General features: G+C 54.8%; 1 protein-coding gene across 6 annotated transcripts; it reads left to right on the top strand.

Annotated features, from left to right (window-relative positions):
• Positions 1–121: 121 nt before the first annotated feature.
• Positions 122–22,691, top strand: CAD (carbamoyl-phosphate synthetase 2, aspartate transcarbamylase, and dihydroorotase). Of its 6 annotated transcripts, XM_067703441.1 has the most exons (45): positions 123–406; positions 646–785; positions 2,961–3,090; positions 3,959–4,101; positions 4,276–4,417; positions 4,604–4,775; positions 4,982–5,167; positions 5,339–5,451; positions 5,773–5,918; positions 6,176–6,307; positions 6,680–6,913; positions 7,039–7,260; positions 7,460–7,648; positions 7,882–8,006; positions 8,187–8,317; positions 10,993–11,105; positions 11,350–11,594; positions 11,811–12,057; positions 12,424–12,522; positions 12,703–12,927; positions 13,013–13,195; positions 13,419–13,637; positions 13,913–14,080; positions 14,693–14,875; positions 14,995–15,099; positions 15,535–15,774; positions 16,021–16,102; positions 16,403–16,569; positions 16,735–16,899; positions 17,041–17,172; positions 17,394–17,595; positions 17,963–18,153; positions 18,248–18,388; positions 18,600–18,701; positions 19,081–19,177; positions 19,462–19,512; positions 19,805–19,849; positions 19,957–20,126; positions 20,237–20,311; positions 20,833–21,045; positions 21,251–21,376; positions 21,575–21,730; positions 21,816–21,917; positions 22,100–22,194; positions 22,307–22,691. In XM_067703441.1, exons 1-45 carry the CDS (start codon positions 325–327, stop codon positions 22,407–22,409), a joined length of 6,729 nt encoding a protein of 2,242 aa, XP_067559542.1. In that variant the 5' UTR covers positions 123–324; the 3' UTR covers positions 22,410–22,691. The 6 variants fall into 6 exon arrangements, 3 of the variants coding, with proteins under 3 accessions (XP_067559542.1, XP_067559543.1, XP_067559544.1); XM_067703442.1 differs by lacking the exon at positions 19,462–19,512 and having other exon boundaries at positions 124–406; XM_067703443.1 differs by lacking the exons at positions 123–406; positions 646–785; positions 2,961–3,090; positions 4,604–4,775 and having other exon boundaries at positions 3,962–4,101.
• The last annotated feature ends 573 nt before the right edge of the window (positions 22,692–23,264 follow it).

Here is a 23,264-nt window from a genome sequence, read left to right as displayed (position 1 = left end):
GGAGAGCGGGCTTTCTCAGGTATCCCATCGCTTCGCGCAGGGTAGAGTAGAGGAGGTGACCCAACCCTTTCGCTGCCCTGGCCCCGCCCCTCACGTTCCTAGCCCCGCCCCTCACGCCGCCAGCTGCCCGCGCCGCCGCAGTTTGCCGCCGCCTAGAGCGCTTGGGCTCCTGCGCGGTCCACGCCGCCCTTGATCCAGACACCGGCGCGGCTAGCCACGTGGACCGAATCCGGGCGCGCCGTCCTCACGTGGTTCTAGCATCCGCTGGGGCTTGCTGCGTTTCCCGCTTCTCTGTAATCACCCCGGCTTCTGAGCTCCGCTCCCATGGCGGCCCTGGTATTGGAGGACGGGTCGGTCCTGCGGGGCCAGCCCTTTGGGGCCGCTGTGTCGACTGCCGGGGAAGTGGGTAAGCAAGTCCGGGCTGGCTGCCGACCTCATCCCACTCTCTGCTGCCCCTCTCTGCCCAGCCTGCCCTGCCCAGACCCCGCCATTTTCCCGCCTGCACACCCCCTCCCCCGCCATTCCCCAGCCCGGCCCCTTTTATCCCTGACGGTCAGGGCAGCCTGCACTGGGGCATTATCCTCGCTCGGGGCAGTGCTCCGAAGAGTGCCCTGCCTAAGCCCCCGCTCTGCCTCTTTCTTGCAGTGTTTCAAACCGGTATGGTCGGCTACCCCGAGGCCCTCACTGACCCTTCCTACAAAGCACAGATCTTAGTGCTGACATATCCTCTGATTGGTAACTACGGCATTCCCCCAGATGAAGTGGATGAGTTCGGACTCAGCAAGGTAGCCACATCCAATGCTTTCTCTACATTCCTTTTCAAATCAGTAATTGTTAACTGTTAGTGAAGACACTGACATTCCGCTAGGCATTCTGGAGAAAGCAGGTACACACTAAAGTGATAGACAAGCACTCTGCAGGGTTTGTTAGGTAACACCTTGAGAAGCACAGAGTGCTGGAGGCGAAGGCGAAGAGTCTGGGCTCTAGTAAGGAACCAGTGAAAATTTTTTAGCAGCAGAGTGATGTGATGGGAGCAGTGCTTTAAGAGTGCGTAAATTAATGGGAAAGAGACTGGAAACTAGGGTCACACCCTTCTCAGTGATGGTGGGTCACAGTTCACCTACCAGACCAATGAAGTTGATTGTCATCTAAACCTGCTTTCCTTACCTTGCCTCATTCTTTACCACTTTTCAGTAGAGTTCTTACAGTATGTAGATAAGAAACTCAGTTTCCTTCTCAGTGAGGTTTCTCCTATTCCTCCTCGTCTGGAATTTGGAAACTAAGTTGCCCTCTGAGAGTTCAAGTAATAAAAAAAAAAAAAAATCAACACAAGTTAATTTTAGAGCAGCCATAGCCTCCGGTGCAGTATTCCTCAAAACTCACTTTGTCCTAATTCTAGGGTTACTGAGCCTTTAATTCTTAATATGCTTTCCCTGTCACCCTGACACTTGGAAAAGGAAACTCTAAGAAAGAGAAGTGCTTGGTATTCCTGGAAGAACCATTCCTCATCACATAAATTCACTGCATTCTGTATAAATTCACTGCATTCTAGCTTATAATGCACTATCTTGGTTAATTGACCTAAGTCTTCAGCTTTGTCAACTCTAGATACATGTCAAAGTTGAGTTTATACACTTGCAAAATTGAGGCCCTGACAACCAAGGTGAGTAAGGCCTCCTGGAGCCACCAGCCCACCACGGATGCTTCTGCAGCACATATGCTATAAATGCACTTGTCCATGTGCAGACACCTAGCCATGGAGGGTTCTGCCAAACTAGCCTTCAGATCCCATTCATCTTTCTTTAAACCTTCCACCACTAAGCAGATGTAGTTTAAATATGCCACTTTCTCCTAGATAAACAATCTGTTTCTCTACTTAGTTATTATAAACTTATCTATCGAGTAGCAAATTTACATTACCTTTTTTCTTTTAATTTTTTTAAAAATTTATTTTATTTTCGACTGTGTTGGGTCTTCGTTGTTGCATGCAGGCTTTCTCTAGTTGCGGCGAGCGGGGGCTGCTCTTCATTGCGGTGCACAGGCTTCTCATTGTGGTGGCTTCTCTTGTTGCGGAGCACGGGCTCTAGGCGCTCGGGCTTCAGTAGTTGTGGCTCACGGGCTTAGTTGCTCCGCGACATGTGGGATCTTCCCAGACCAGGGATCGAGTCCTTGTCCCCTGCATTGGCAGGCGGATTCTTAACCACTGCGCCACCAGGGAAGCCGTACATTACCTTTTTTTTTAATGATAATCCCTTACGAAGTGGGGGGTGGGGGTGGGGTGGGGGTATAATGCCTAGTATTGCACCCTGAAGCTTTGTTTTTATTTAGTAAGGTATTGTGCCGCTGCCTATTCTACACTATGTTTTTATCACACCCTGTGATTATGATATTGTTTTATCTACGTTACTTTATTATTTTCTGGTTCCCTAGGTAGCAAATTAACATTCTGAAAACAGGACCTTGTCTTTTTTTATGCTCGTGCTCCTCCCCCAGCATCTGTTATAGTGCCTGGCACCAGGTGGGCCCTCAGTAAACGCTGACTACTATCATGTGTCAGGTACCTTGCTCTTGAGTTCATAGTTCGCTGATGAAGACATCTGGACACATTTGTAATACAATGGAAATAGCAAGTCAAGTAGAAACAAAGTGAACTTAGGTGAGCTCTAAGGAGGAGACACAAGCTGCAGTGGGTGAGAATGGGGGTGACTTCATGGAAAAGGGGATAGAAGAAAAGGAAGGGAAAAGGAAAATGTCATTTCAATTACTAATCAGGCACCCCAGGCCCACGTGTTCAGTGTTTCATGCGGGGGACAGCATTGCTGATAAAAGGCAAAAGCATGAGGTGCTTGGCATGTTAAAGGAACGACAGGTCATTGAGTGTGGCTGGAGTACAGGGTCCATGGCCCTGCAGGAAGGTGTGTGGCCCTGGGCTCCTCACAGTCTCCTCCTCCCATCGACAGTGGTTTGAATCCTCGGGGATCCACGTGGCAGGACTGGTGGTAGGAGAGTGCTGCCCCACACCCAGCCACTGGAGTGCCACCTGTACCCTGCATGAGTGGCTGCAACAGCGTGGCGTACCCGGCCTACAAGGTATGGTGCAAGCACAGGGGTGTCTGAGTGGAGCACAGATACCCAGATGGAAAGAATCAAGGACTCTGTGGACTCTTGGGACTTGAGTCCAAGATTGTGATACAGTGTACCTGATTCCAAAGCTTTAGACTGGGGGCTGGAGCTGGGGGGAGGAACTGAGCTCTCACTCAGATGGAAAATTTCAAACATGCAAAAGGAGAGAATAGGATAATGAACCCCCAGCTTCATCAACTCAGGGCTAAACTTATTTCATCACCACTACTACAACTCCCAGATTATTTTGAAGCAAATCTCAGACATAATATCATTTCACCCACAGAGAGTTCAATAGCTGTGAAAAAAAAACCCTTGTGAAAACATGATCACAGTAACATTACGGTAACCTTTTAAAAATTAACAGTAATTCCTTAATATCAAATATACAAGGAATGTTTCAAATTTCTCCAACTTTCTGATTTTTTAAAAACTTTGTTTATTTGAATCTGGGTCTACGCAAGGTCTGTACATTGCACTTGGTTGATAATCTTTACTCTTTGGGCCTTGTAACCTATTTGACACAAACCGTTGATTTTCCTTTAGAATACCCCACAGTCTGCATTTTATTGATTACATTCCTGTATTGTCATTTAGCGTGTTCTTTTGTTCCTTGGTATTATTTTCTGTAAACAGATCTGGAGTGGTGGTTCAATTCATATGTGATATTTGGGGGCAAGAGTACTTCATGGTAGGGTACTTCCAGCAGGATAGCCCGGGATTTTTGATGCCCATGGAACAGTCACAGTGTGTGACTCAGGCTCTGAAATGGAAGTCTGACGTCATGCGTGACTGCGTTGGGGGAGTGATCTCTCAGAGTCTGCTGTTTGGGCAGGAGTGGACACTCGGGAGCTGACTAAGAAGTTGCGAGAGCAAGGGTCTCTGCTGGGAAAGCTGGTCCAGGATGGGACGGAGCCTTCAACCCTGCCGTTCTTGGACCCCAATGCCCGCGCCCTGGTGCCGGAGGTCTCCATTAAGGTACAGAGGTAGAGTGGGAGAGTATCCCAGACTAAGCACAGTAGTTATATTCTGCCCATACTGAGGGGTGAACACTTGAGGGAGAACCAGAAGAGGCCTCCAAGGTAGGGATTGTTGTGTGTGCACATTATACCTACTAATCACAGCTGTCAACCATCGCCCTTTATTCCTCAGGTCCCACGGGTATTCAATTCAGGGGGCACCCCTCGGATCCTTGCTTTGGACTGTGGCCTCAAGTATAATCAGATCCGATGCTTGTGCCAGCGTGGGGCAGAGGTCACTGTGGTACCCTGGGACCACGCATTAGACAGTCAGGGTGAGTAGCTTAGGTCTGTACAAGGTGACAGACAAACAGCATGGGTGGAAGGTCTGGCCCTCGGTCCAGTTGCTGAAAGTCAACATGAGCTGCAGGGAAGAAGGTGGAGATAAGGGCTTTTGCTCTAGTGGTGTTTCTCTCTAGTTGAACCACGGGTTTTGACATCATCTTTTCTGCCCACTCCAGAGTATGAGGGTCTCTTTCTGAGTAATGGCCCTGGCGACCCCGCCTCCTATCCCAGCGTGGTATCCACACTGAGCCGTGTCTTATCTGAACCGAACCCCCGACCTGTCTTTGGGATCTGCCTGGGACACCAGCTGTTGGCCTTAGCCATTGGGGCCAAGACTTACAAGATGAGGTGGGACTTGTGGGGAGAGGAAGTGCCCACACCTCTGACATGATGAGGTGTGGGGAGTCTTGGGACTGGGAGTAGAGTTGGTGTTCATTAGTGTTGAAATAGGAGTGCGGGTTGTTGAGAATCGTGAGATCAGCAAGAGCTGGGTTTGGTACAGTAGTGAAGGGAGGGTGAAAGGGGCCTGTGACTCAGTACGTTTCCATCTCCAGATATGGGAACCGAGGCCATAACCAGCCATGCTTGCTGGTGGGCTCTGGGCGCTGCTTTCTAACATCCCAGAACCATGGGTTTGCTGTGGAAACAGACTCACTGCCAGCAGGCTGGCTTCCTCTTTTCACCAACGCCAACGATCACTCCAACGAAGGCATTGTACATGAGAGCCTGCCCTTCTTCAGGTGAGCCTGGGTGGTTCTGGCATGATGACTGGATCTGTACGGCTTTGAAGCCCACTGGGACTTGAAGATCAAAAAGTAAAGTGCAGCAGTGGCCCCCGTCACCTTTCCCACTACCTACCTCCAAGGCTGCCGATGATGCTGGCAATTTTCGTGATCCACTCTCTTCAACAGTGTCCAGTTTCACCCAGAGCACCACGCTGGCCCTTCAGATATGGAACTTCTTTTTGATATATTTCTGGACACTGTGAAAGAAGCCACCACCAGGGACCCTGGGGGCCAGACAGGTAAGCACTTGAGTAGAACTGGGTTGTGGATCTAAGAATGGGCTCCAGGAGAGGCATAAGATGGACCTGTCTCGGGAAACTGATAGGTGTTTGGGAGGTTAGGCGGGAGGGCTGGAAGGCAGTCAGGCCAAGATGATTCATGTATGCTTTTTCTATTCAAAGGAACCCAGAATCACAAGTCCTGGCTTCTTCTGGTCCTGCCTCTGCCACTCGTTAGAGGCATGACTTGTTCTTGATTCTTCTGTAAAGTGAGGGGTTAATCTAGATGACCTCTCGGTCTCATTCAGCTCTAACACTCTATGACTTTCTTTGCCTCCATAGTTCGAGAGCGGCTGGCTGAGCGCCTCTGTCTCCGTGGGATTCCCACCCCAGGCTCTGGGCTTCCACCACCACGAAAGGTTCTGATTCTGGGCTCAGGGGGCCTCTCCATTGGCCAAGCCGGAGAGTTTGACTACTCAGGCTCTCAGGTAAAGCACGTGCGTCCCTGACCCTCTGGGTGTGTGGCCCTCAGGAGCAGACAGGGCTGAGGCATGAGCATTAGTTGTAGGGAGGAAGTGACCCAGGAGATCTGGGGAATGTGCAGAAAGGTGAGGTGGTGAGGAACAGAAGTGGGTTTTTAGGGACTGAGAGTCCAGGGAGGGGAGAAGAGGAAGAGAAATACTGGTCTAAGACTGAAAATCTTGCTTCTGCATTCGAGGCCGATATGCCCTTTTTGTCCCCCTAGGCGATCAAGGCCCTGAAGGAGGAGAACATCCAGACGTTGCTGATCAACCCCAACATTGCCACCGTGCAGACCTCCCAGGGGCTGGCTGACAAGGTCTATTTCCTCCCAATAACGCCTCACTACGTAACCCAGGTATGACTCGGGTGAGGCTAGACTGAGGAGGGGACCCACGTGGGCAGGGGGATCCTGTGTCACTCTGGGTTTTTTCAACTTCTCTTTTTTCTTTCTTTTTTTTTTTTTTTGCGGTACGCGGGCCTCTCACTGTTGTGGCCTCTCCTGTTGCGGAGCACAGGCTCCGGACGCGCAGGCTCAGCGGCCATGGCTCACGGGCCCAGCCGCTCCGCGGCATCTGGGATCTTCCCACACCGGGGCACGAACCCGCGTCCCCTGCATCGGCAGGCGGACTCTCAACCACTGCGCCACCAGGGAAGCCCTTTCCAACTTCTTAGATCCACTCCCTAACCCCAGGGTCTTAATGACTATTATTCCTCTCTCCTCCCTCAGGTGATACGTAATGAGCGCCCAGATGGCGTGTTACTGACTTTTGGGGGCCAAACAGCTCTGAACTGTGGTGTGGAGCTGACCAAGGCTGGGGTGCTCGCTCGGTATGGGGTCCGGGTCCTGGGCACACCCGTGGAGACCATTGAGCTGACTGAGGATCGGCGCGCCTTCGCCTCCAGGATGGCCGAGATCGGAGAGCACGTGGCCCCCAGTGAGGCAGCAAACTCTCTTGAGCAGGTTCGGGGCATGGTTGGGGTGGACAGGTGTTGTTTCCTTGACGTCGTATTCTCTCCGGGTCCAGGAGCCCTCCGCGCAGCGCGCAGTCAAGGCCTGATCCGTTTGTCCGTCTCTGCTCGTTGCAGGCCCAGGCAGCTGCCGAGAGACTGGGGTACCCCGTGCTGGTGCGCGCAGCCTTTGCCCTGGGGGGCCTGGGCTCTGGCTTTGCCTCTAACAAAGAGGAGCTCTCTGCTCTCGTGGCCCCAGCTTTTGCCCATACCAGCCAAGTGCTGGTAGACAAGTCCCTGAAAGGATGGAAGGAGATTGAGTATGAGGTGGTGAGAGACACCTATGGCAACTGTGTCACGGTGAGTGACGGAGGAGGGGCATAGCATCAGGCAGTATGAGCCCTTGTAAGAGCCGGGGTCCAGCTGATATCTTTGAGAGTTCGATGTCCCTCAGACCCAGGATGGGTGCGTCTCCAGAGGCAACAGGACCCTGGGATGCAGCCTTCTGCCTCTCCTGACTCCCTTTGGCAGTGACCACTCTGGGACTCTCCCTTCACAGGTGTGTAACATGGAGAACCTAGATCCACTGGGCATCCACACTGGGGAGTCCATAGTGGTGGCTCCAAGCCAGACGCTGAATGACAGGGAGTACCAGCTACTGCGGCAGACGGCCATCAAGGTGACTCAGCACCTTGGAATTGTTGGGGAGTGCAACGTGCAGTATGCCTTGAATCCTGAGTCTGAGCAGGTGAGAATCTAGGCCGTGGGGCTGATACTGTAGCTGTTGGACTGCCTTCCATAATTTTGGGGCCTCTAGGCCAAGAGGCCCTTTAACCCTACAGACCCTGGAGTAGAAGCTGGGATTATCTTCGGTAGGGTCGGAGGATGCTGCTTTATTTTCCTGCCTTTCTGAGACCTTTCCTAGGCAGGCCTTCTAAGCCAGTTATCTGGTAACTCTTTCTCTGTTCTCTGTCTTTGCAGTATTACATCATTGAAGTGAATGCCAGGCTCTCTCGCAGCTCCGCCCTGGCCAGTAAGGCCACAGGCTATCCACTGGCCTACGTGGCAGCCAAGCTGGCTTTGGGCATCCCTCTACCTGAACTCAGGTACAAGGGTTGGGGAGAGATCAGGGAGGAAAGGTGGTGGGGAGCTTAAAAAAACATGTATGGGACAGGGAACGTGGAAAGGACGTTGGCCTGGATGTGTGGGATGGAGAGAACTATCTGGAAGCTCACCATTTACATCTCCTGCTCTGTCCTCTGGCACCCTCACCCGATGGCTCCCAGGAACTCGGTGACAGGGGGAACAGCAGCCTTTGAACCCAGTCTGGATTATTGTGTGGTGAAGATTCCTCGCTGGGACCTCAGCAAGTTCCTCCGTGTCAGCACAAAGATTGGGAGCTGCATGAAGAGTGTCGGTGAGAGACACACCCCAGGAGCCCCCTACCCAGATCACCTCATGGGGTCCCACATGTCCCAAGGATCTAGAATGTCATAGAGTCAGTTCCCTGGCATGATCTTTCAGCTCCTATATGAGCAGCTTCTTGGGAACACGGTTTCTCAGAACTAATATTTCCAACTAAGATAGCAGTCCTCCTCAGGGGCGGGAATCAAAGACATCTGGAAATCTGTCCGAATACACATGCTACCTCCACTCCCCAGATGGCATGTCAAAAATCTTGGGATGGGGTGATAGCCATTGGACTGTCTCATTTCTCTCATGTTACGAATGAGTAAGCAGGTCCCACAGAAGAAAAGTGTGTGCCTGAGTAAAGGGCGGAGCCAAGAACTGAAAACTAGATCAGTTGCTAGTTGCTTATGTTCCTCTGTTTACAGTATGTTGCCTGTCATGGGTGAGACCAGTTCCATGAAACTCCACGCACAGCACTTCATGGCATTTTGCCCATGGCCTCGTCACTAGGCTGTTAATACAGTGACAGTTTGTTCTCCACGCTTGTTTAAATACTGATTGCTTCAGGGAAACGACGACTGCTGTTTTCCTATGAACACTTCTAAGGCCAAGTCAGCGCAGTGGCAGCCACGCTGAGCGTGTCTCCTTCTCTGGGCACTTCCTGCCATGGGCACTAAATGAAATGTTGTTTAATACAATGTCTAAGATCAGAGCAGGACATCAGACACCTTTTCATAAAAACAGGGACACTTAGTAATGAATAGTGAATGGGCATGATGGTCAGCCTCCAAGCAGTGGAGAGCGTGCTGGGATTGAGTTAGTATGCTTCCTTATACTGACCCTTTAAATTGCCTTGGTTTGTCCTGCAAAGCATTTCCATTAAAACAAGCATGTGCATGTACCAAAGTGCCACCAGCTAAGGGTAAGAGCATTTTGCTGTGTTCCAGATTTTCCATTAAGAGCAATAGTAGCCTTTAAACACGTAAGTCTAAGCTCAGATATGATCTCAGAATGTTTAGAAATCTTACAGGACTGCCAAGTTGTTCCTTCTGGAGATGAATTTCTGTTAACGTAAAAATTATAATAAACATGGGAATGAAGCCATAAAGTGTGGCTAAAAGAAGTGGATTGAAAATAGGACAATCAAAAATTGATTCCTAGATGAGACATTTAAGTATCTTACATCTATTTGCGTGTTCTTGGAGTGTGATCTGCCATGGTCACTTTTTGTAACTTTTATTATACAAGTAAGATACATGAATCATTGAGAAATTAGAAAAGATAGTTTAACCAAAGAAGAGTCATCACCTGTAATCTTGTCATACAGAGATTAATTTGGGGATATGTGTGATTCCAGGATTTTTCTAGGCCTGCATGTATTAGTGCATTGGGTTTTTCTTTTACCCAGAATAAAAACTTTTATAATATAACCACATTACAAAGGAATTGAGCAAAATCACTCATCCACTTACTTAACATTACTGGTACCATCTTGACGTTTTAAAAATTTTTTTAAAGAAACAAATGTTAGGATTGTAAACAGAAAAATACATTTGGTAAGGAATATTTGAAGACCCTAGGGTAAATTGTCAGAGGACATGAACAGAACTTTATAGAATGGGAAATCAATAAGCAGGGCTGGGGGATGGGGGAAGTTCCCTCTTTTTAGTAGTTATAAATCTAGTTAAAATGAGATAATAATTTTTGCTTATTAGCAAAAACTTTTAAATGATTATACACACTTCTTAGAAGATTGGTTAAATTTATACTTTGTATTGTAAAGCGCAGACTTCTATAAAGCCACTAATACTTATCAAGGGCCAGAAGATTTATCTTACCTATTGCCCATGCACTTCTGGAAATGTATCCTAAGGAGATAACCTAAAGCACGGAAAACATCACAGCCTCACTTAGAATGATGAACACGTCAAAACTAAATGTCTTACAGTAAGTGAGCAGTTACATTATGGTAAATCATACAGGAGTTAAACGGCTGGTAATAAAGTGACATAGAATGTGGGAACAAGCTTACCATGAGGGAAAAAGCAGGATAGAAGTTATATGTGTACTATAATCATGTATAAAACATATTTGAAAAAAGTCCAGGAGGAAGTACTCTAAAGTGATAGCTGTAAATGTGATTAGCTCTGGATGGATTTATAGAGTGATGGGATCATCTTCCTGTTACCAGACTTTTAAAAAGTTTTAAAGGGTAAGCCAGATCCCAAATGGTATCATCACAATATGAATAAAGCAAACCGAATAACTGGATAACCCAACGGGTGGGTGGGGCCTCTGTGATACAAGTGCAACATGTTCCAGTATCCACATGCCCATTGTAGGCATTTTAGTTTCATTTCACTAATAAACACAAAACATGAAAATGGTAGGGAGAAGAGGTGCAAGTGTAAGATTCTCAATGAAACACCATAAATCCCACAACCGTGGGACTTGACTGTAAACTACAGACATTCTGGGGACTTCCCTGGCCATCCAGGGGTTAAGACTCCAAGCTTCCACTGCAGGGGGTGCGGGTTCGATCCCTGGTTGGGCAACTAAGATCCTGCAGGCCACAAGCTGAGGCCAAAAAAAAAAAAACAAAACAACTACAGACATTCTGGGCAGCACGCCCCCAGCTGCCTCTGCCCTCTGGCCCTCAGTGCTCACATGGTATCCCTCCAGGTGAGGTCATGGGCATTGGGCGTTCTTTTGAGGAAGCTTTCCAGAAGGCTCTGCGCATGGTGGATGAGAACTGCGTGGGCTTTGATCACACAGTCAAGCCCGTCAGTGACATGGTAAGCGGCTCCCCTTCCCCTGGCAGTACCCTCGGGACGGACCCTGCTTCTCTCTGTCCCCAGCCCCTGAGCTTGCTGCCAGTAGTACTAGCAGCAGTCACTGGCGGACCTTTGCTGTGTTTTCACTTTGCTGAGAGTTCGGTGACTTCATTTCTCATGTTTCATTATTCTGAGGACGTATCACTAGATTTGTTTCTACAGATGGGGAAGCGGAGGCTTAGCTTGTCTGCCCTCTCCCCGTTAGGAGCTGGAGACTCCAACAGACAAGCGCATCTTTGTGGTGGCAGCTGCCCTGTGGGCTGGCTACTCGGTGGATCGCCTGTACGAACTTACTCGCATCGACCGCTGGTTTTTGCACCGAATGAAGCGGATCGTAGCACACACCCAGCTGCTGGAGCAACACCGTGGACAGTCTCTGCCCCTACCCCTGCTGCAGCAGGCCAAGCGCCTCGGCTTCTCAGACAAGCAGATTGCCCTCGCAGTTCTCAGGTCAGGGATGGCGGGGAGGGCCTCGGGCTGAGAAGTGCCGGGCAGAGAACCTTTGTACCAGCGAGGGGCCCTCGGAGGGGAGGGTGTGGGGAGCTTTGGAGGCCCCTGACCTTCAGCCCTGGGAATTTTCCTCTCTGATCCCTACCTGGGATCTCCGCCCTCTACTTGGTCCATACCCCACTCCCAGGGCCTACGTTTCTGACCCTTCTTCTTCAGCACAGAGCTGGCTGTTCGCAAGCTGCGTCAGGAACTGGGGATCTGCCCAGCGGTGAAGCAGATTGACACAGTTGCAGCTGAATGGCCAGCCCAGACAAATTACTTGTACCTGACATACTGGGGCACCACCCATGACCTCAGCTTTCGAACGCCTCATGTCCTGGTCCTGGGCTCTGGCGTCTACCGTATCGGCTCCAGCGTCGAGTTTGACTGGTGTGCTGTGGGCTGCATCCAGCAGCTCCGAAAGGTCCAAGAGCTAGTCTTTCCTATGGTTTTCTCTGCTGTTCTAATCAGCTTTGGCAGCTGCCTTCCACCCACACTCAACCCTGGCGCTTTCTAGTCATTGCTGCACCTTAACATCTATTACAGGGCTTTGGGTTGGGGGGGTCCCCTTAAGCCGTCCTGTGCCTCACATGTGGTTCCTCTCCAGAACTCTGTATCTGCTTTAACGATAGCTTCATTGCTGGTCTGACTTCCCTCCCAAGGCAGCCGTCCTGTACAGCAGTTTCAGAGACAGCTGAGGCGGTGCTCTCTGGAGTACTGCTTTGGCTTTACTCTCTCGGTGCTCTTCTTCCCATCTGATTGCTGAATGTCATTCCCCTCGCTGTCGCAGATGGGGTATAAAACCATCATGGTGAACTACAACCCAGAAACAGTCAGCACCGACTATGACATGTGTGACCGACTCTACTTCGATGAGATCTCTTTTGAGGTGAGACGGGTGAAGGCTGCCCGTTAGCCTGGGAGGCCAGTCAAGTAGGAGTAGCTGACGGACCTAAGACTCTTTAGAACTTGTGGGGTTTGAGGGTGAAGGCTGAAGAGCAGTGAACAAGAAGACTCAGACCCCTGACCCTGCCTGCTGCCGCCACCTGTTTCTCCTCCTGCACCGTAGGTGGTGATGGACATCTATGAGCTAGAGAACCCCGAAGGCGTGATCCTGTCCATGGGCGGGCAGCTGCCCAACAACATGGCCATGGCTTTGCATCGGCAGCAGTGCCGGGTGCTGGGCACCTCCCCTGAAGCCATCGACTCGGCTGAGAACCGTTTTAAGTTCTCCCGGCTCCTGGACACCATTGGTATCAGCCAGCCTCAGTGGAGGGAGCTCAGTGACCTAGAGGTGGGCTGGGGCCTGGTGGGGTCTGGAGGCTGGACGACGTCACGGGTGAGTGTGAGCAACCCAGCTAAGCTCCCTTTGCCCTTAGTCTGCCCGCCAGTTCTGCCAGACCGTGGGGTACCCCTGTGTCGTGCGCCCCTCCTATGTGCTAAGTGGTGCTGCTATGAACGTGGCTTACACCGATGGGGACCTGGAGCGCTTCCTGAGCAGTGCGGCAGCTGTCTCCAAGGAGCACCCCGTGGTCATCTCCAAGTTCATCCAGGAGGCCAAGGTGGGAGGCTGCAGACAGGTCTCTGCAGGCAGGCTCCCAGCCTCAGAGGCGACTCCCCTCTCTGGTCCTACAGAAGTTTGTAGGCACAGGGGGCTGGATAGGACGGGTTGTGCCAGGGCTCTTAAAGGAAGGGAAGCTTCCTGCAGGGGCGAGCGGGAGAAGAAGATGGCCCTTGCTCTACATCACATTGCCCTGCACGCCGCCCACCCCCACCACCCACTAGGAGATTGATGTGGACGCTGTGGCCTGTGATGGTGTGGTGGCAGCCATCGCCATCTCCGAGCACGTGGAGAACGCAGGTGTGCATTCAGGTGATGCCACGCTGGTGACCCCGCCGCAGGACATCACTGCCAAAACCCTGGAGCGGATCAAAGCCATCGTGCACGCCGTGGGCCAGGAGCTGCAGGTCACAGGACCCTTCAATCTGCAGCTCATTGCCAAGGTAGTAAGAGGGGGCAAAAGGCAGGGACCAGAGGTCCGTGGTGCCTCCTTGTTCTGTGCCGGCCCTGGCGCCAGGGAGCCCTCATCGGAGGAGGAAAGCCTGAGGGGCAGGGTCACAGCTCGAGCCCACAGTATTGTCAGGGTTTCTAATAGTCACCCTGCCCCCTGTCCCGGGTTGATGACCCACAGAACGATGAGTGGGGGGAAGAGCCAAGGTCCCTGGGATGGTGTCACAAGCCCACCTGTGGAAGGCCCGACCAGTCCCTCTCTGCCCAGGACGACCAGCTGAAAGTCATTGAATGCAACGTGCGTGTCTCCCGCTCCTTCCCCTTCGTCTCCAAGACCCTGGGTGTGGACCTAGTAGCCTTGGCCACGCGGGTCATCATGGGGGAAGAAGTGGAGCCTGTGGGGCTCATGACTGGCTCTGGAGTCGTGGGGGTAAAGGTAAGGAGGATTGAAGCCCGAGGTTATCAGTCAGCGGGGAGGCAAATAGTGGAGGGAGTTCATCTCCTGCACAAGCTATATGTCAGTCGGCATATAAACCAAGCACCTCCTGTGGGCAAGGCCTTCCTGGGCCGTCAGGGCAATAAGATGGTCTTTGTCTCTTAGGAGCTTCCACTCTAGTGATGGGAGGCAAGAGAAGTCGGGTCCAAAAACAGCTTGTTTCTAGAACAGTGTGTGATAAACCTGCATAATAGAGATAAAAACAAAATGCTAAAGGAGGTGCGACTTCCAGAGAGGGTGGTGACCCTCAAGAAGGCTCAAGAAAAGAAGTGGTATTTGGAATGAGCCTTGGAGGACGGTCAGGATGTGAGATTTGAGATTGGCCAAGCTTGTTGAGGAGGTGTTCCGAGGCCAGGGAGTAGCCTCGTGGAGACCGAGGGGAGCCCGAGCATGTTTGGGAAGCAGCTGATGATTGGTGGGTTCACGTGGAGCCGCACAGGGAAGGCTCACCCCGCTGTCTGGAGGAGGCCGAGAGAGGGGATTGAGGCCCCCCCACTGGTGCAGGATATGGGCCTATCACGCCTGGGCCTCACTCACCTCCTGCTCTCTCAGGTGCCCCAGTTCTCGTTCTCCCGCCTGGCGGGTGCTGATGTGGTGCTGGGTGTGGAGATGACCAGTACCGGGGAAGTGGCTGGCTTCGGGGAGAGCCGCTGTGAGGCCTACCTCAAGGCCATGCTAAGCACTGGCTTTAAGATCCCCAAGAAGAACATCTTGCTGACCATTGGCAGCTATAAGGTACAGAATCCGGGGGGTGCCTGAAGATGGGGGGACAGATGGCCTTGGCTCCCTGGGCCAGGGCTGACCTTGAAGTGGAAGACGGGAGAAACACAGCCTCATCCTCCTTCTTGGTTCAGAACAAAAGTGAGCTGCTCCCAACTGTGCGACTGCTGGAGAGCCTGGGCTACAGCCTCTACGCCAGCCTGGGCACTGCTGACTTCTATACAGAGCACGGTGTCAAGGTATGGGCTGCTCCTGCCCTACCCCACGCTGCCCACTCTCCAAGGGTGTGAGAGCACCCAGGAATTCTCTCCCTGTTCGCCTGCTTTTCTTGTCATTGTATAAATTATATATTCCACGTAGAGCAGTAGAACATACAGAGAAGCAAAGAGAAAAAAAGAATTCCCTCATGACCTCCCCACCATTGTTAACATTTTGGCATGTTTCCTTCCAGAATTTTATCTTTCTGCGTGAAGTGTGGGCTCATACCGCAGAGTCCTTGGTAACCATAGTGTAGATGCCTTTCTTGTCAAGAAAAATGCTTTGCCTGTAGCTAAGAGAGGTAGCCTGGTCCCCATCCTCCTCATGGGCTCCCGGGCCACCTCTCCTCCCTTCCGGTTGGCCTTCCTGGCCCCTGCCAGCCTCGGGTTGGCCCCGACCTTGTCTCTGGGCCACAGGTAACGGCTGTGGACTGGCACTTTGAAGAAGCAGTGGATGGAGAGTGTCCACCACAGCGAAGTATCCTGGAGCAGCTCGCTGAGAAGAACTTCGAGCTAGTGATTAACCTGTCCATGCGCGGGGCCGGGGGCCGGCGTCTCTCTTCCTTTGTCACCAAGGGCTACCGCACCCGGCGCCTGGCCGCTGACTTCTCCGTGCCCCTCATCATCGATATCAAGTGCACCAAACTGTTTGTGGAGGTAACTGACACCTGGGTGCCGGGAAGGGGGCAGCCAGCGTCAGTGGGGGAAGAGGGAGAAGTGAGCGTGCCCTGGGGCTGGGAAATCTCAGTACGAAACAGCTATGCTAGTGATCAAGTTTTGTGGCTGCAGAGAGAGAAGGTGGGTATAGAGAGGCCGAAGCCTGGTTTATGGGAAAACCCAATCCCTCTCTGCACCTCCCAGGCTGCCCTTAAGTCAAAGCTGACCGTGGTTCCCACTTTGCAGGCCCTAGGACAGATTGGGCCAGCCCCTCCTTTGAAGGTGCATGTTGACTGCATGACCTCCCAGAAGCTCGTGCGGCTACCTGGTAAGTGCATCTCTTGAGAGAACCTGGTTTCTGGACACTGGTAGAAGCTTGCATGGACCCTGGGTGCAGCACAGGATGGCCGTGGGGCCCACTCTGCCCTGGAGTGTACAGAGTGGGGAGGGCCCAGAATCTGCCTCACCCTAAGCTCTTTTACTCCTCCATCCACGATGCCCTTGACAAACCTCACCACCTCTCACTTGTATCGGTCGCTGCTTATTTTCCTGCCACCCCAGTTCACCTCCTTGATGCCCTGCGTGTCTCGGAATCTTCCTCTAATCTGCTGCCTCCGTGTTCTCCCAGGATTGATTGATGTCCACGTGCACCTGCGGGAACCAGGGGGGACACACAAGGAGGACTTCGCTTCAGGCACAGCGGCTGCCCTGGCCGGGGGCATCACCATGGTGTGCACCATGCCTAATACCCGGCCCCCCATCATCGATGCCCCTGCTCTGGCCCTGGCACAGAAGGTGAGCCCTTGTTCTCCTGCTTCCTGGTGACCCCCATGCCCCCACCAGCCTCCCCCACCTCCCTGAACCCTGCTCCCTCTGCCCCTCCCCAGGGGCCCAGGCCATGCATGGGTGCCACGCTGGCACCGGTGCTGAGGGGCCTAATCTCAACTGTACCCTCTCCAGCTGGCAGAGGCCGGCGCCCGCTGTGACTATGCCTTATTCCTCGGAGCTTCGTCGGAAAACGCAGGGACCCTGGGTGCTGTGGCTGGGTCTGCTGCAGGGCTGAAGCTCTACCTCAACGAGACCTTCTCCGAGCTGCGGCTGGACAGTGTGGCCCAGTGGATGGAGGTAGGGGTGGGCAGGTGGGAGGAGGCAGCCAACCAGTACCTCCTGGCTTAGGGCCCCACACAGTGGGCTGGCAGCAGTGAGTCAGGAGCTCTGTGAGGGCTTGGGCTCTGCACGGTCCCAGAATGTTCTTCCTGCCCCCAGCACTTCGAGACGTGGCCGTCCCACCTCCCCATTGTGGCCCACGCAGAGCGTCAGAGTGTGGCCGCCGTCCTCATGGTGGCCCAGCTGACCCAGCGCTCGGTACACATCTGTCACGTGGCGCGGAAGGAAGAGGTGAGAGCCCAGCAGAGGTGCCCCTGTTGCTTTCCCAGTAACTCCAGGTGATCAGGGTAGTCCTTGGGGGCAGGAGAGGGGCAGGGCACGAGCAGGGGAGCCTGGAGCCCGTACCCAGCACATCTGCCCCATGACTTTCCGAGAGGGGAGGTGGGCTGCGGGGACTTTGCAGGGTGGGGCCTGGAGGGAGGCCTCCTCGAGGTCTCCCTGCTCTCCCCCAGATCCTGCTGATTAAAGCCGCAAAGGCACGGGGGCTGCCGGTGACCTGTGAGGTGGCGCCCCACCATCTGTTCCTGAGCCGCGATGACCTGGAGCGTCTGGGGCCCGGGAAGGGGGAGGTTCGGCCTGAGCTTGGCTCCCGGCAGGATGTGGAAGCCCTATGGGAGAACATGGCCGTCATCGACTGCTTTGCCTCCGACCATGGTGAGAGGGCCCAGGCCGAACCCCCTCTGCCCGGGCGGGCTCGTGCCCCATCCTCACGGGCAAGGACCTTGGGTTCCATGAAGATTGGGCCTTGATCTGGGTAGGATCCCAGCCTCTAATACAGTTCCTGGTCTGTCATAGGTGCTTGATAAATATTTACTAAAAGAACGAATGAGTAAACTGTAAATGAGAGAATGTGGGTGAAAGGGGTGGGCCCCCAAAGATGACAGCAGTCCCAGTTTCCCTACCTTCTGATTCCCAGAAAAAATTAGCATCGGGGTTGGTAGTGAGGCACCATCTTGGTGGCGTGCGTGACCTCTCGTGTGTGGAGGCGATCGGTTCCGAGGGTCATGCTCTCTTCTCCCAGCCCCCCACGCCGTGGACGAGAAGCGTGGGCCCCAGCCACCCCCCGGCTTCCCGGGGTTGGAGACCATGCTGCCCCTACTGCTGACGGCAGTGAGCGAGGGCCGGCTCAGCCTGGATGACCTGCTGCAGCGACTGCACCACAACCCCCGGCGCATCTTCCACCTGCCGCCCCAGGAGGACACCTATGTGGAGGTGTGGGGTTGAAGGCCGGGGGGCGGGGGCTCCCCAGCCCTGGGAGCCGTTCCACGCCGCAGCCCGTGCCTGGCGTAACCCGTGACTCTGACAGGTGGATCTGGAGCATGAATGGACGGTCCCCAACCACATGCCCTTCTCCAAGGCCCACTGGACACCCTTTGAAGGGCAGAAGGTGAAGGGCACCGTCCGCCGTGTGGTCCTGCGAGGAGAGGTTGCCTATATTGACGGGCAGGTATGTGTGTGGCCCATGCTCAGGCCGGTCGTGACCCGCTCGTGCTATATTCTCCTCCCACCCCAGCACATCTCTGTGGTCCCACTACCCGTCCAACTGCCCTGGGTGCGGGTGGGTGCAGGTCCCCAGGGCATTTTTTTCTTCTCGCTGGCTTCCACCCCTTTAGGACCCCAGTCTGGCTCACTTGCCCGCCCCTGCCTTCTGTCCGCAGGTGCTGGTGCCGCCGGGCTACGGACAGGATGTACGCAAGTGGCCACAGGGGGCTGTTCCCCAGCTCACGCCCTCGGCCCCCGCCGCCAGTGAGCTAAACACGGTATGCGCGCTGCTTCGGGCTGGGGGGCGGGGTTGGGGGTACAGTCAGGCGTCGGGCTGGCAGCATTGGTGGTTCGGGGCAGTGGAACGTTCGTCACTTAACACTTAATATCCTCACCACCTACCCCCTCTACTGCAAAACATAGAATTAACTCTCAGTTTAGGAGTCTTCCCACAGGAAACACACCCCATTATTAACCCAAGCAGAGAGACGTCTTGGAGAGGCCAGTGGGCCCGCGCCTGTTGAGGGCAGCCCAGTGGGAGGCGGGGCTGAGGGGACATGATGGAGGTAGAATCCTAGCGGACAGGGAGCAGTTTGGCTTTTCTTGAGGGATTGAATTTGAGGAGGGTCAGGTCAGTACCCAGTGTTGTCTCTCCAGACCCCAGAGAGGCCCCGCCGGGGCATCCCAGCGCTTCCCGATGGCCGCTTCCACCTGCCGCCCCGAATCCACCGAGCCTCTGACCCAGGTTTGCCAGGTAAGAGGAAGGTCCTATGACGTGGAGGGTGGGGCCACCTGGACTTAGAGACGTGTCCAGATGGGCTCCTCTCCCCCGCAGTGTCCCAGGTGGGCTGAGGTTGGGGGCTTTGTGGCCTAGGAACTGTCCCAGCGCCCCCCAGCACCTCACCTCTGTCCACTTACCTTGTCCTTCCTGCTGCCCTCATCTGACCTGCTGTGCCCGCCTTTGCCTAAATCAGCCCGCCCAGCTTGAGGGAGGCATCCCACAGCTTCTTCTCACAGGCCCTTTTTTGTTGTGGGCAGCTGTGTTCCTCCGCCTGGGAGCTGGGATCCCATGGGGCAGCAGAGCGTGGGGTAAATCCAGGTTGTTGGTTGGTGTGAGCCTGGCCGTTCTCCCTGCCTAGGAGCCTTTTGCCAACTGGGAGGGTTCCGGGAGGGCACCACTGATCACACACAACAGCCCCTGTGGGAAATCACGTGTCCGTGCCCAGAGCTGCCGGTCCTTCCTGCCCTCACCTAACCTGCTGTAGCTACTGTGGTGTGAGTTGGTTTAACACAGACACTGTGGTCCGGAGTCCTGGGGAAGCGGGGGCTCTTCACACACCTCAGCCACAGGCTTACATCTGTCCTGTTGCCCTCTTTGTAGCTGAGGAGCCAAAGGAGAAGACCTCCCGGAAGGCAGCTGAGCCAGGTGAGAGATGCCCCGGAACACGCGCTCACCTTGGGGACCTCTCTGATCTGGCCTGGGTAGGAGGAACCCTCTGACCAGCCTCTTCCACCCCGTCCCTCACTCTGCAGAGCTGATGGGAACCCTTGACGGCACCTGCTACCCTCCACCACCAATACCTAGACAGGCGTCGCCCCAGAACCTGGGGACCCCTGGCCTGCTGCACCCCCAGACCTCACCCCTGCTGCACTCATTGGTGGGCCAACATATCCTGTCTGTCCAGCAGTTCACCAAGGATCAGGTGCCTGGGGGAGGGAGGAGGGGAACACCCAGAGCTTTGAGGACCTGGAGAGTCGGGGCTAGGGCCCCTGGGGGCCACCGCCTTTCCAGCTGACTTGGGATCTTTCTTAGATGTCTCACCTGTTCAACGTGGCACACACGCTGCGCATGATGGTGCAGAAGGAGCGGAGCCTCGACATCCTCAAGGTCAGGGTCAGGGCTGTGGGCTGGGGATCCAGGCCCGTGTCAGCAGGGCTGTGCGGTGGTCAGAGGGGTCTCCCTCCCCTGCCATAGGTCCCCTCGTGTGAGTCCACACCCTCCATAGGTAAGCCCTACTCTGGGAGGTCCTGCTCCTCTAGGCCGCCCCCACGCTTGCCCTCCTCCGATCGGTATTCAGCTGACTTGCGGGGCCCTGAGCACCAGCACACAGGCCCGCTGATCTGGTCACTTGATTGGTGCTGGTGTATTCGTGGGAGTGAAGTCTAGGGTATTTCCTTCTCTCCCAGAGAATGAATGTCTCGTTCAGACTCTTAACAATGGCTTTTTGGAGGCAGACCTTTAGCTCAGAGTGACACTATGGTGGAAATGTCAAGGCTACAACAGGTCATGGGAAGGTTTGGGGGACAGGGTTCTAGCACCCCTCTTGCGTAAGTTGGGGAGGCAGGCATCAGCCCACGCGCTCCCCAAGGTGAACACGTGTGTGCACACATGACTCCCGCCTCCCCCAGGGGAAGGTGATGGCCTCCATGTTCTACGAGGTGAGCACGCGGACCAGCAGCTCCTTTGCAGCGGCCATGGCCCGGCTGGGGGGCGCCGTGCTCAGCTTCTCAGAAGCCACGTCCTCCGTCCAGAAGGGTGAATCCCTGGCTGACTCGGTGCAGACCATGAGCTGCTACGCCGACGTCGTGGTGCTGCGGCACCCCCAGCCCGGAGCGGTGGAGGTGAGGCCGGCCTGTGTGCCGGGGCAGGATTGATTTGGCTGGACCCAGGGACACGAGGGCCCTCCTGCCCACACTTCCTGTGACTGCAGGTCTCAGTCGGGCCAGATGGGTGCGGGGACCCCAGGAGGAGTGGGACTGCGGCAGGGAGTAGGGGTCCCTGAGACGCAGAAGACAGGATTCTCCTTCCTCGTCCCCGTGTTCACAGCTGGCAGCCAAGCACTGCCGGAGGCCAGTGATCAATGCCGGGGATGGGGTCGGAGAGCATCCCACCCAGGCCTTGCTGGACATCTTCACCATCCGGGAGGAGCTTGGGACGGTCAACGGCATGACGGTGAGGGTGGTGGCAGGGGTTGGAGGCCTGCCTGGTGATGGTCTGGAGAGGGGGACAGTGGGGAGGTGGTTTCTGCATTTCAGCGCGTGTTGCGCGCATTCTGAGGTCTACGTTCTGGTTCTGAGGCCGAGAGCTTTAAAATGGGGGTGCGGGTGTGCTCAGTCTGGGGGCCCTCTTGGTGACCGGCTTCCTCCCCAGATCACAATGGTTGGGGACCTGAAGCACGGACGCACGGTGCATTCACTGGCCTGCCTGCTCACCCAGTATCGCGTCAGCCTGCGCTACGTGGCGCCTCCCAGCCTGCGCATGCCCCCCGACGTGCGGGCTTTCGTGGCGTCCCGCGGCACCAAGCAGGTCAGGCCCTGGGAGCCCGTGGGGGACCTGGGCTGGGCGGTCAGTGCCAGCACCACACTCACCCTGGCTGGGCCTCACCCTCCAGGAGGAATTTGAGAGCATCGAGGAGGCGCTGCCCGACACCGACGTGCTCTACATGACTCGCATCCAGAAGGAGCGCTTTGGGTCTAGCCAGGAGTATGAAGCTGTGAGCACGAGGGCTGAGGAGAAGCCAGGGCTGGAGCTGCTGGGCATCCAGACTGGCAGCCGGGAAAGCTGGGTCCCTCGCTTGCGACAACTGAGTGCGAGGACGGGGGGTGGAACCCAGGCTCGTGGGCTCGTAGCCGCCCCTGCCCGGCCGTGCTCACGGGGCCCCTCTCTGCCTCGCAGTGCTTCGGCCAGTTCATCCTCACTCCCCACATCATGACCCGGGCCAAGAAGAAGATGGTGGTGATGCACCCCATGCCCCGAGTCAATGAGATAAGGTGACGTGGCGTGAAAATTGAGGATACGCTTGGGGGCGGGGTCTGGCTCTGGGAGTGCACTCAGTCCGTTCAGGCTGTCGTGGGCACATGGTAACCCTTCCTTCTCTTGCAGTGTGGAGGTGGACTCGGACCCCCGAGCAGCCTACTTCCGGCAGGCGGAGAATGGCATGTACATCCGCATGGCTCTGTTAGCCACTGTGCTCGGCCGCTTCTAGGGCCCGACCCCTCAGCCTCTTCTCAGGCCCAGCTGCTGGGCATGGAATCCGGTGCCCTCCACGGAGGCAGCACACTTAGTAGATGCTCTCGGGCATCCAGATAGGTCATGTGCTCATACGCACACACATGTGGACCACGCTTCAGACGCTGGACTGGACTGGAGCTGTCTAGCATGGGGGTGGGGCCTCTGATGCTGGGGCCCAGTCGGCCCCGTCTCCCTTATTGCACCTGAAATCTGTACTGTTACTTTTCCACTGACTTAGTAAAACAGCTGAGCTGCCTCTGGTTCTTGCTTCCTTGCATGTATCCTGGCTTCAGCAGAGGATGTTAAGTGTAATAGGCAGAGCTTTCTTTAGAAAACGAGAATAGTTTCCCAAATACGAGAGCAGCCTTGCCGGGCAGGCTCATGTTCTGGCCAGGGGAGCAGCCAGTCCCCCATTTTCAGAGTGGTGGCTCTTTGGGGTTCTGGGCGGGAACATGCCATTCTACTGGTGCTCTCCGTGGCCCGCACTACACTGATAGGTGTCCAGCCCTCCTTCCTCAATTCAGGTGCATGAGTCGTGGTGAAGGGAGGGCTGAGCATCTGCGTCCTGCTAGCGGTGTTCATTATCCCGTAGGCCTTTTCTCTCCTCTGGTTAATCCTCTCCTCAGTGGCTGAGGTGGCCACTGCATCCTCAAAACCTCGCTCGGAGTTCTCCGGCTGCCGGTACTGGGAGGAGCCCCTCCTACCTACTATCCCTGGGAGCCCGCCTCACTGGACTTCTCAGCCTGGACTAGGGTAAGGGGGGCTGAGGAGCACTTCCGCTTGGGAACCCTGGGCTGGGGGCTGACGTGGAGTAGCTCAGGTATCTGCA

This window comes from Pseudorca crassidens, chromosome 14 (assembly GCF_039906515.1).
Source record: "Pseudorca crassidens isolate mPseCra1 chromosome 14, mPseCra1.hap1, whole genome shotgun sequence".
Taxonomy (NCBI): domain Eukaryota; kingdom Metazoa; phylum Chordata; class Mammalia; order Artiodactyla; family Delphinidae; genus Pseudorca; species Pseudorca crassidens.
This window is presented reverse-complemented; position numbering and strand designations above follow the sequence as displayed.